Genomic DNA, 12328 nt, shown 5'->3' with positions numbered 1-12328 from the left:
GGGTGTGCCCTCATCAGCAGGACCGGCCCCCCACTCCCAACGTCCCGAGTGGGTAGCAGGGCACTTCCCTGACTGGATTTTCATGCTTTTTGACTGTGACCTGCAGTAGAAAATACATTTGACACAGTGACCCAGTGTGTACACACACACACACACACACACACACACACACACACGTATATTTATAAACAGAGATTAATGAAAAGTATCTGCCTTAAAACACACAAGGCTGTCCAATATTTTCTATTCTTTTTTAAAAATTTATTTATTGATTTATTTTTGGCTGTGTTGGGTCTTCGTTGCTGCACACGGGCTTTGTCTAGTTGCGGCGAGCGGAGGCTACTCTTTGTGGCGGTGCGCGGGGTGCTTCTCGTTGCAGTGGCTTCTCTTGTTGTGGCCCGTGGGCTTCAGTAGTTGTGGCCCGCGGGCTCAGTAGTTGTGGCTCGCGGGCTCTAGAGCGCAGGCTCAGTAGTTGCAGCACACAGGCTTAGTTGCTCCGCGGCATGTGGGATCTTTGCGGACCAGGGCTCGAACCTGTGTCCCCTGCATCGGCAGGCGGATTCTTAACCACTGCGCCACCAGGGAAGCCCTCTATTCTGCTTTTTATCGTGTTCCGTGTTTTTAAAAGCAATGACTGCAACCCACTGAATTGATTTCACCATCCACTAATGAGCTGCAGCCCACGGTTTGACCAACTCCGTGGTTTAAGGGAATTCATCTGCTCATCTCTTCTGTGGGGAGTCGAGGCCAGCATAGCCCAGGGCTTCAGGGGTCAGCTTGGGATGGGGGTGGCTGGAATGGAGAGCCCCGTCCCACTGCTCCCGCACACACCCGCTCAGGTCTGGCTGCAGGGGTCAGGGTCAGCCTTGGACCCATTGGGCTTCTCCTCCTCTCTCTACCATCTACCGGTGATGTGGCCATGGCCAAATCTCCTCATCCCTTGAGACTCAGTTTCGTCATTGGTGGAAATAGGAATGCGAAACCCATGTCACGGGACCAATTGCAAGTGAAGGCGTGTTAATGAGTGCGCTGAGTGGGCGCCCGGTGACCGTCTCCTCCTCTTGTCCCCCATGTGTTCAGTCTCTGGCACCACCTCGCTCCTCCTGTCTGTTCCCATTCATCCATCAGGGCCCCTCCCCTCGGTAGACTGGTCACCCGGTCCTGGCCCACGACCCGTCTCCATCTACCCAGCCCGGGAGCTCCCAGAGGGCAGGGCCTCCCGGTCCTTCCGCAGCCGCAGCCCCCCTCCCCGGGGGCGGCTCATGGGTGCCCTGCAGGGTGGGTCAGTTTCTGTGCGTCCCTGCGCTCCGCCCCCATCTCAATCAACGTATTTAACATGGCAAACTCCGCTGCAACGGCCCGCCCCCCGTGTGCTTCCACAAAGGAGCTTGATTTTATTTGTCGTGCCTGTAAGTCCCCTGTGAATGTGTTTTATCAGCTTCTCTCCCTCCTGCCCGCCGTTCACACCGTTGAGCCGGCGACCCAAGCAGCAGCTTGCACCTCCCCGCCAACCAGAGCCCTCCGCCTGCACGCCCGCCCGCCCTTCGTTTTGGTTTAATTTTTGTTCTTTTAAGCTTCTCCTGCGCTTCTCCATGTGCTGTGATCTATAACCTGCCTCTACTGTCTGGCCTCACAGGGTCCTCCGGGGTCACAGCCCTCGCCGCACGCACAGCCTCCACCTCACAATCCCAGCAGCATGATGGGACCCCACAGTCAGGTAAACGCACTGTGGCTCGCCCGCCCGCCGGGGGGCGCGGGGCACCAGGAGGACAGAGCCAGCAGAGGAAAAACAAAAATCAAAATGTGCTCTAGCCATTGCCTTTGAGGAGATTTGACCAAGGAGATTTTTTCCCCCCCCAAAATATATCTTTTTTTCCTAAAGATAGTCTTCATTCCTTGGACATCACATCCCGCTTGGATATGAAACCAAAAGAAAAGGAAAACTATTTCTGTGACCTTGTCAGCGGCCTTTGCGTTTTTGTCTTTTCCTCTCACTTTTGGTTTGGTTTTTGAGTTTGGTTAACCATTGTTTGTAACCAAAGCTGCATCCCTGGCCTTTTCTTTGTGCACTCTCGCTGCTGAGAAAGCTTTCTTGCCCATTCCCCCCGCGCCCCCACCCCCACCCCCCGCATTGAGTTAGGGCGCCCGCTGTACCCTTACTGTTTTCATTGTGTACCTCCTCCCCGGCGCTCCCCTTCCCCACCCCCTTTGTCGGTGTTGTGAGTGCGTGTGACCGCGCGTCCAGCTTTGTCTGCACGCTTGAAAATTTTCTGTACAAGTCCCTTTCCGATTCTTTCACTTGCCCTTACCAAGAGCAGAGGTCTCCTCCTTTGCCCTGCATTGCTGTAACCGTTCCTCCGTGTCCTGTGCCGGGTCCCAGTTGCTGCCCCGGCAGGCATCCAGAGTAGATCTCCGCCAACAGGTGCAGGGTATATGCACCTATCACTCCCTCCACCCAAAGGAAGTTTTGCCCGGAGGGAAGAGGCCACCGGGAGGAAGAGAGTTTAAAAGATGACTAGTTGTAACAAAACTGGACTTTGTGGAGAGGAGCACATTTCTGTCTGTCACCGCTGAGTGCAGGCTGTCATTGAACTAATGCCCTGTAATTGCAGCCTTTTATGTCACCGCGATACGCAGGCGGCCCCCGGCCTCCGATCAGAATGGGAAACCAGGTACTGTACCTTTTCATGTTCTCTCCCTTCACTCGGCCACCCGTGAACCCGGCTGGACTTGGACTCAGATCACAATCTGAGAGAAGGGCTGGGAGGTGGAGGGACAGTTTTAATGTGGGAGGCTTATAAACAGGTCCCCATGCAGCCCCTCTCAACATTTCACCTGCCTCTACCGGTGGGCTTTGGGCAGCCAGTTCTGGAGCAGCAGGCGGGGAATGCAGGGTTTCCACTATCCTAGAGAAGGTGGTAACGCCCCAGCCCCTCCCTTCCAGCCCCTTCTTGGAAAAGGGTCTTCCTTCTTAATGAAGTTAATTGACAACGTGCATTTTTTCCTGGAAGCTTTTGAGAATTGCCAAGGCTGGTAAATATAATCCTGCTATTAAGAGGAGAAATGGCCAGTAGGAATGCTTAGATCTGGAGCCTGGATGCAGCAAGGAGGACATTTGTAAGTTTTTAAGCAATGTCTGCCTGCTTCCCAGACCCAACTCAGAATAAGAAAGGATTTGTTCATGTAATTAGAAAAGTGGTCTGCTTACGGGGAGGGGTTTTCAGCCTGGAGTTGTGGGCCTTATCCTGGCCCATTAGGGTTGGCAATTCGAGGTGGTCTGGAGAAATCGGTCCCCAGCTGCCCTACCTGATTCAGCCCATCCAGGGGCAGGAAGAGAGCTGCAGAGGTAAAGATGAATTATCTTCTTTTTAGGGTAGACAGACTTAAACTTTAAATAAAAAATCAGGGAAATTTATTTCCATGCCCATACATCTTTGTATACATAATTCTTAGAGTGACCTTGCAGAAACCCTTCAGAAAGTCTGACCAGCAGTGCCAGTACATCCAGCCCTTGTTTCCTTTGGAGCTGGGAGTTAGGTCACCAGCTAGATTGGCATTACCTGAATGTGATCCCTTTCATTCTCAAGACTCTGCAAGAAAACTCCTGAGTGAGACAATACAGGGACTTTGGAGAGATGCTCATAACCAGGGGACTCCAATTTTAAAGTTAAATAGCCTACCAGTTTCCACTAATTTTTTTTCTCCAAAAATCTTTTCTTTCCTGTTTTCTCTGACATAAAGGGGAAAAATTCGGACAATAATTAAGAGACCCAGCTTTTTGAGCAAAGAGGGACCCTAGGATATATCATAGATGAGGAAACAGAGGGTCAGGGTGGAGCAGTGACTTCCTTAAGCGTCTCAGTGAGCTGGGCTCATGTCAGTCTGCAGCTCCCGGCCCAGTGCTGTTTCCTCTCCACCTCGCCAGGTTCAGTTAGCTTTCATAGGTGTAAAAGTGCTGCCCCTTGCCTTTGATTTTAACAGGCCATCGAGTGGGCCTTCTCTGCCATCACATGCACGGACCCCAGCAGCAACTTTCCCTCCTGCCCACCCAGGGCTCTCCTTAGCCCAGACTGGCCTCTGCCCCAGGGGCGGAGCAGATGCTTCCTTATCATAATTGTGGCCCTTCCTCCAGCAGTTAAGGGACACGAGAGGAGACGTTTGTTTCTATTTATCAATTAAGCGTGAGCAAGTGCCCAAGAGGGCACGTGGAGAATAAATCCATCATCTGTACCTCGCATTACAAGTCAATCGGGCCAACCTCCCCACCACTCCCCCGTTGGAAATCTATACCGATTTCCAGCTTCCTGTGGACTCAAGACATTTCTTTCCTCCAAGGGGGGATGTGTCCCTGTCCCAGGAACTGCCCCTGGGCATCTCTTGGAGAGTGCCTCAGTTGGGGCTGCTGTTCCACAGAAGCCTCTATGCCACCCATTAGCTCAGCCTTCCCCAGGGCAGGAGGAGGAAGCAGAAGCAGCTCAGGCCCACGTGACCTCCTGGGTTAGGGCAATGAGAAGGGTACTTAGGGAGACCGGGAGCTCAGGGTCGTTGACCTGGCCCTAAAGCCTTGCAAGGCCGTCCTCCATCTGCCTCCCTGGCTAGGGGTTTGGCGCCTTGTACAGAGAGCATTGTGGTGTTTCAACCCAGGGTAGATGGATGGGCGGTGAGCAGTGGGGTTCAGCAGGGTTAAGGAGAGGAAGGCTAGAGTCTGGGGTTGTCAGGCAGCCCTGACATCACATCCCAGCGGAGCCCCTACCGCACCCAACCCATGGACTCAGGCACGCAGCTGAATGACCCAGCAGATTCTGGTGGGATTTGTCCGTTCACTGGGCAGACACTTCCTGCGCCTGCCTCATGGTGCTGTAAGCGAGGCGCTGGCCTAGTTTCAGGAGCCTGTGGGACAGCCCCAGAGCATCTCTCTCCCTCCCCAGCAGGCCCCAAGGGTGTGTGCACGGCTTGTGCTTGCAGTCCCATATATGAGCCGTTATTTTTCTCCTTTCTCACGCCTGAGGGCTTCAGCCCTTGCAGTGCGGCCCCTTTTACCTTGGTTGTTGCACTCCCTCCTTCCCTGGTAGAGGAGGCCCAGACTGCCTCATTTCAGGGTCACTCCAGTGAAGGAAGTGACTCCTGGGTCCCTTCTGGGCCTCCGGGAAGCCCTGCTCTGCTCCTGAGTTCTGACACACAGCAGGGTTAGGGGAACCCAAGGAAGAGCCTCCGGCCAGAACTGGTGGTCAACACTGGGCTACCTGGAGAGGAAGTGGTTGTCCAACCCCCTACGGCCGCTCCATCAGAGTTAGATGGGGACTTACCAAGGCCCGGGGTGGGGGGTCTCCCGGCACCTCAACATCCCAAGAGCCCCCAGACCAAACAGCCTCAGTGGCAGGTCTTCCTGTGTCCTCTCGGAGTCCTGAAACCAGGCTTGAGAAATATCCCAAACCCCCAAGTAGGCAGACACAAACCAGCCAGGTGATTGAGAGCTTGGGAACTCGGGGGAGGAAGCAGAGCTGGGAGAAAGCAGGAGGTCGGAACAGTTGAAACCCAGGGCCACAGAGAGAGACTCTCCGCAGCCCCAGGCAGATGGAAGCAGCAGGTGCCGGATGCCACTTCTCAAGCAGCAAGTACCCGCAGGCTTGCATGGCCCTCCCAGAAGCCTCCCCCTCCCCAGACACACGCACACACCCCGTTCTGAAGCTAAACAGTGAGAAGCTGTCCCTTTGTTTCCCACCACCTCATTCCAGAACTGGTTTGGAGTTTCCTGTTGGGCCATCCGCTCCCCACTCGGCCATCATCCCCACAGCACAGTCGGGGCTGGGGGACCCGGGCAAAGCAGGGGGCGGGGGTGGAGGTCCCCGGCACAGGTGCCCAGCTTTCACAGAGGCTTTCCTCTCCAAGCCAAGGGCCTGTGCTTAGTCCTAAGGCGTGGGGTTCTAAAGGCGAAGTTCCCTTTCCCTCCCCGTCCCCCAGCTCTGCTTTCCTCTTTTTTCATATTGCAGCTGAAATAACTTCAGTCTCAAATCGCTTTGAAGGGGTTTTCGTAGCCGGTGTGCCAGGCGTTCACTCAGGAGACCGCTGGCCCCGTCCTCATCTTCTCTGTAGTAGTCACACCAGCACGCGCCACAGGCACCAGGCTTTGGGTGGCAGGTTGTCACTCAGCCTCCCGCTCACCCTCTCCTAGAGGCCTTCTCCTCCGCCCCTGGGGTCCAGAGTCCTGGGTGTTCTTCCTGGCTCTGCTGGCAGGTGACTGGGGGCTGACTGGGGGCCCTCAGGCCTCTGGACCTCAGCTCCCTCATATAAATCTCAAAAGCCACCTCCTCCCCTGCCCCCTTGAAGAAGGACCTCCCACGGTGGCAGGATTTTAGCTAGTGGGTCTCGCGGGTCCCCACAGTTGGGAGTTGGGGATAAAACGAGTTACATCTCCACTCTCCACGAGGCAAAGGAGAGACAGGGTTCGGCCTAAACTGCATCAGCTGGAGTTTGGGTGGTAAAAGGGAGGGAGGGAGCAGGGCTGCCTCTGAGGCGGGTGTGGCTGGTGGCCCGGCCAGAGTGTGCCTGGGCTCTGGCAGGTACACAGACCTGCCAAGACGGCAGCGCCTGGGCCGTGGTTCCTCTCCCAAAGATGAAGCACCCATGCTGACCCACCCGTGCTGCAGTTTTCCATAACACCAGCTGGAGCTGACTGCTGCTGCCCGGGGACGCCCCAGCCGGCGGGCAGCAGGAGCGGTCTCGGGGAGGCCATGAGTGGCCCTAAATGGTCAGGTGGGAAGCCTGGGCAGGCAGGTGCATTCCCTTCTGTCCCCAGCTCCGGGGAGCAGCCACTCACCTCGGGTCTTACGTCTCTTTCAGCCTCCGGGAGGAGTTCCTGGGACACAGCCACTGCTGCCCAATTCCATGGATCCCACGCGGCAACAAGGTAGACAAGGCAGGGTGGGCCACAGGTGGGGGGGCACCAGGAAGGGCTCCCCCCCCCCCCCCACTGTCTGCCTCCACCTCCTGCCACTCACGGCTTACCCGCTCTGTCACACAGGGCACCCCAACATGGGAGGATCAATGCAGAGAATGAACCCTCCCCGAGGCATGGGGCCTATGGGGCCCGGCCCACAGGTAACTGACCGCCTGTCTGTCTGTCCATCTCCCGGCCATCTGTGTGCACCCGCTTTCTCTCCTCTTTCCAAGCCTGTTAGTCTTTCCACGTCTCGCAGCTTGGAGGGGTGAGGGGAGAGGGCGTGACCAGGGCCCCAGCGGCCCGTTCTGCCCACAGCTGGGCAGCCCACCTGGCAGAGTTGAGGGGACCCCCAGCGAGCTGGGGAAGAGGAGCATTTGGGAGCCTTCCATGGGAGGAATTTGAGGGAATTTGGAAGGCAGGGGTCTATGTCCGCGAGCAGCGGTGTGGGTCCCCAAAGCTTCCTCCCACCTTTGGGAGGTAGGGTGAGCCTGAGCTGGCTCAACCGTCACAGTTTGTTGGGACCCAAGGCAGGTTATGGCATTATTCTGCCTGCAGCTCACCAGTTGTCTGACTCTGGACGAATCACTTTCACCTCGGTGGCCCCAGCAGGCCTCAGCGTCCCCCCCAGTCCAGTGGGGGGGTGAATCTGTAGCCGTGGTTCTTGGTGGTACCACCCAGCTGCGAGGAGCCAGGCCGGCCAGGGCCCCGGTGCTCCCTTCCACTCAGAGCTTTTGCCATTTTCATATACCAAGCTCCTGCCTAAGCTTTCTTTTGCCCAGAGGGGCTCCACTGCCAAAAAGGACAGTTTAGAAACCTCTAGAGGAAATGATCTCAAGTGCCCTGCCCACCCCTTTATAGCAGCAACACAGTGGTCGCTCCTTGGGATGCAGCTCCATACCCACAGGTCCCGGGTCCCACAGCACCATCAGGCAGGGGTCTGGCAGGCCATCCCTGTTCCAGCACCTTCTCACAGTTGGCTCCCGCTCTTCTGAGTGTTTGAACGTGGCTCTGGGTCCTGCCGGCGCCGTGGCAGAGAGTTTGTGCTCTGCCCTCCTTGGGAATTCTCCGGTATCTGACTATCTAAAGCCAGAAGTCTGAGTAAGGAGAGGGGCATTTCACAGTGAGAGCAGGAGGATTTTGCTCTAGGGTGTTCCTTCCCTTCTTTGCTGCCCTGCCTGGAGGCCTGCGTGTCTTTTCCACTCCTGCTTGTCAGTGTTGGGATGCTCTGGGCCCCTGCACAGGTTTCCGGTTCCCTGGGCGTGAGGTCATGGCCCCACTCACGCACACATGCCTCCCTTTTGGAGGAAGAGGCGTCTGCCACACCCCACAGCCCTCCACTCTGTCTGGAATTGTATTTACAGCACACCCAGCTGCCGCATTCTTCTCGGTGATGGCTGCAGCATCTGTGGCGTTGAAAGATTTTTAGGGAGGTCCTTGTCTTTCGTTGGCCCCTTAATCCTAAAAGGAAGCAAGCCCACACCAATTGCAGCTCTAGTTTTCTTTTCTTTCCTCAAATCCCCCAGAGCTTGTGTTTTCACCAGCTCTTTTTAAGCTCCCAGAGTGGCCCCTTCCTGCCAGGCGGCCGGCTTGAGCTGACCTCCGCAGGAACCCGTGGGAGGGGTGGCAGGGTCTGAAAGCCAAGTGAGTCAGAAACTCTCAGATTCCTCAGCCACACACTAGAGATACTCTTGGTGTGGAAATCAGCAGTGGCCTTGGACTTCCAGGATGTCTGGGGGGTTGGGGGGGGATGTCTAGGGGACACAAGAGGATGGAGTACTCCACCACCCACCCCTCTTGATTCTTGGGAGACTGTGCATCTGTAAAATGGGCAGGAGACCAGTACTTCCTTGTATGGTTGCTGAAAGGAGGAGGCTCAAGTTCTTGGTGTGATGCTTGGCTCAGGGTAGCCTCTTAGGAAGCAGTTCATGTTTTCCAACTTGAGGCCTTAAAACCAGTGTTCAGGACTCGAGCTGCTTGGGTTTGGTGATTGCTTCGTGTTTTTTTTGTTTTTTTTTTCTGGCAAAGGCCATTAACAGCTTGTTAAGTCTGTAGTAATACTGAGGTTCCAGAAGCTGGGAATGGGTAATTATCAGACGGACCGAGGGCAGAGTGTCCCGAAGTCTAGGACTTCCTCCTGGCTTAGTGGGAGTTTCGTCATGTCCATGTCCTTGAGCAGCAGTCTGTCACACTCTCACGGCACGTTTAAAGAGGGTGGTCCTGAAGGCTGAGGTCTTGCTGAAAAGGGCCCTCTTGGCCTCACCAAGCAGGGTACAGGGGTGGAGCTCTCGTAGGCTCGGAGGTTGGTGCCCAGAGGGGAGGGAGAGGCTAGCCCTGCGGTGAGGCCAGCTGACCCTTTCCACCCAGCCAACCTCAGGGGCTCTGAAAACATCTCTCCTTTTTTTTTTTTTTTTTTCTTTTTTTCTGGTTTTATTGAGCTATAATTAAGATACGGCACTGTGTAAGTTTAAGGTATACAGCATAATGATTTGACTTACATACATCATGAAATGGTTACCACGATAAGTTTAGTGAACATCCATCATCTTATATTGATACAGAATTAGGAAATAGAAAAAAATGTTTTTTCCTTGTGATGAGAGCTCTTAGGACTTACTCGTAACAATTTTCACGTATAACGTAGAGCAGTGCTCATTCTGTTTATCGTGATGTATGTTGCATCCCTAGTACTTAATTATCTTGTAATTGGAAGTTCGTGCCTTTTGACTGTCTCCATCCAATCCTCCCCCCGACCTCCTCAGCCCCACTTGCTGCCAATGGTAACCACAAATCTGATCTCTTTTTCTATGAGTTCATTTGTTTTTGAAGTACAATTGACCTGCAACACTGTGTTAGTTCCTGTTACACAACATAGTGATTCAGTATTTCTGGACATTTCAAAATGATTGTCACAATAAGTCTAGTTACTCTGATGGTGTCACCATACAACGATATTATATAGTTACTGACTGTGTTCCTCACACCATACATTTCACACCCATGACTCATTTTATTTTGCAACTGGATGTTTCTACCTCTTAATCTCCTTCACTTATTTGTTTCCTCCCCCCGCCCTCCTCCCCTCTGGCAACCACCCATTTGTTCTCTGTATCTGTAACTACTACTTCTGTTTTGTTACGTTTGTTCATTTGCTTTGGTTTTTAGATTCCACATATGAATGAAGTCATACAGTATTTGTCTTTCCTTATCAGACTTATTTCACTTAGCATGATGCCCTCAGGGTCCATCCATGTTGTCACAGATGGCAAGATTTCAGTCTTTTTTATGGCTGAATGATATTCCTGTGTGTGTGTGTGTGTGTGTGTGTGTGTGTGTGTGTGTGTGTGTACCACATTTCCTTTATCCAAGATGAATGGATAGGTTGCTTCCGTATCTTGGCTATTGTAAAAAATGATGCAATGAACATAGGGGTGCATGTATCTTTTCTAATTAGTGTTTCTGTTTCCTTCCTTTCCCATATCACGTGTGCCCCTCTGGGTAGGGTGCAGTATTAAGTTCCAGAGCCAAACCTCCCTTAGAGCAATCTGGATGTCCTCACCAGCCCCTCACTGGGGGCAGAAAGACCTGGCCTTGAGTGAGCCTGGGCCTGGGCAAGATTGGCGTATGAGATGGATTGCAGGTTCTGGGGTCGGCCAAGGAGTGGGCATCATAGAGCCTGGAAGTTTTAGACCCCCAAGCTGAGGGTAGGGAGAGGACAGGACCTACCCCCCAAGCCCTTTCTCTCTGTCCCCTGAGGGTGCTGCCCTGATCACTCAGAGTGGACAGGAGAGGGATGAGCTTAGTGCTAGGAACACCGTCCCAGCCTCAGCTCAGCCTCTTTGGGCCTCCAGTCCCTCATCTGCAAAATGGGTGTCCGGGTGATGACCTCACAGGGCTCACCGTGGGGCTGCGTGAAACAACAGCTGTGAGACCGCAGCACAAGGCTCGGCAAAGCATTGCACGGATCCCGTTCCCTCCTTAGAACTGGGCCCGGGGAGGGAGCCCTGTCTCTGCCATGCCTGGACTGTTAAGAAAGGTGACCAAGCCCCTTCAGGCAGTCTTTAGTAAGCACCACTGCATGCACAGGGCCGTGCTGAGACTGGACACAGAGGTGGGAAACCTTCAGCCTGTTATTCCAAGTGGAGAATAACATTGCTACTAGTGGGACCACTCTAGAACTTTCTGAACAAAGAATAGGTACAGTGTGGTCTTGGGGCTACTTTATAGGTTTCAAAACCGAATGGAGTAACATACTTTCTGAGGTTGTGTATCATTTTGGCCTAAATGTCACAAAGGAGCCAGCAGACTAGGCATCACCCTGCCCTTTGCCCTCAGTTCCTCAGGCAGATTTTATTCTGGTTTTGTGAAGCAGCCAGTGGCGAAAAGGAGGTAGTATTTCCACTTAATCGTATTCTCTCTTTAACGAATTATGCCTGTGCCTGTGTCAGGTGAGAACTTCTGGCTCAGTTTTTCAAAAGCGAATCCCGTTGGGGTGAGGCTGAAGCTGGCAGGGCTCTGAGAGCTCCCGCGGGTGCCACTTGCAGCGCGTCTGGGACTCCGGTTGGGGTGGGGTCAGCACAGCCTAGAATCAGATCGCCAACCTGGCTTGTCTGCGTTTGAGAACGTTCAGGCGAAGGATAATCCACCACCCCTAGAGACAGTCCTGTGCCACCAGGAGAAGCTGCACCTCCCCACTGAGCCAGGACAGTCCAAGCTCAGTGCCTCTGAGCAGAGGCCCCAGAAGGAGATGGAAGGATCGTAAACCAGGCCAGGGCACCCTGGGCTGGTGAGGAGTGAGTAGAGCCACTCAAGGCACTTTCCCCGGTGGCTCCTCGGAGACCTCCCAGTGGGGCTGGCCAGGCTGCTACATGATTAGAGGTGGTGGAGGGCCGGCCCAAAGCCCAGGAAACTGCCCAGCAACCTGGAGACCCCTTTGACAGGTCTGTCCTAAAAGACTATTCTTTGGGGCCCCAGGCAACATCAAAAAAGAGCCCCTGTGCCGATGAGTTGCAGGAAGCAGAAGCAGGCCCCAGCCCCTGCCAGCTGCAGGGTGCCTTTCTGCATCACCGTGGACCTTGCCCAAGAGCGCAGAACTGAGACCAAGAGGGTGGGGCCTGACCCTTTATAGTTCCTGACCACGGATCAGCCCCCCTGCCCAGGGTCCGGGGCGCCCTCGTCGGGATAAGGTGTGGGTGTGGGGAGGTAGACAGACACACTCATGCACACACTCCCGTGGATGTGGCCGGCTCTGTGGCTGCACCGACTCCTCCCAGGTCCCCAGCTGCCCCATCCCTGCAGAGTAGTGCTGAGGACAGAGGAAGAGGGGGTGTCTGGCTATGGCCACACCTCAGAACCCAGTGCTGCGAGCAGGTGGGCACTGGGAGAAGAGAG

General features: G+C 54.5%; 1 protein-coding gene across 6 annotated transcripts in view; it reads left to right on the top strand.

Moving 5' to 3' along the window:
* SSBP3 (single stranded DNA binding protein 3) overlaps positions 1-12328 on the top strand; it is a 165038-nt gene that overhangs the window by 135295 nt on the left and 17415 nt on the right. For 3 of the 6 annotated variants that reach the window (XM_032635364.1, XM_032635355.1, XM_032635391.1), the window contains exons 6-9: positions 1637-1717; positions 2613-2672; positions 6841-6907; positions 7022-7098. In XM_032635364.1, the coding sequence (XP_032491255.1) occupies positions 1637-1717; positions 2613-2672; positions 6841-6907; positions 7022-7098 (285 nt within the window). The remainder of the gene's footprint in view (positions 1-1636; positions 1718-2612; positions 2673-6840; positions 6908-7021; positions 7099-12328) is intronic. The other 3 variants (XM_032635382.1, XM_032635374.1, XM_032635399.1) reach the window with 2 other exon arrangements.

This window comes from Phocoena sinus, chromosome 1 (genome assembly GCF_008692025.1).
Source record: "Phocoena sinus isolate mPhoSin1 chromosome 1, mPhoSin1.pri, whole genome shotgun sequence".
Classification (NCBI taxonomy): domain Eukaryota; kingdom Metazoa; phylum Chordata; class Mammalia; order Artiodactyla; family Phocoenidae; genus Phocoena; species Phocoena sinus.
Note: the sequence above shows the minus strand (reverse complement) of the source record. Positions and strands in the feature narration are given on the sequence as shown.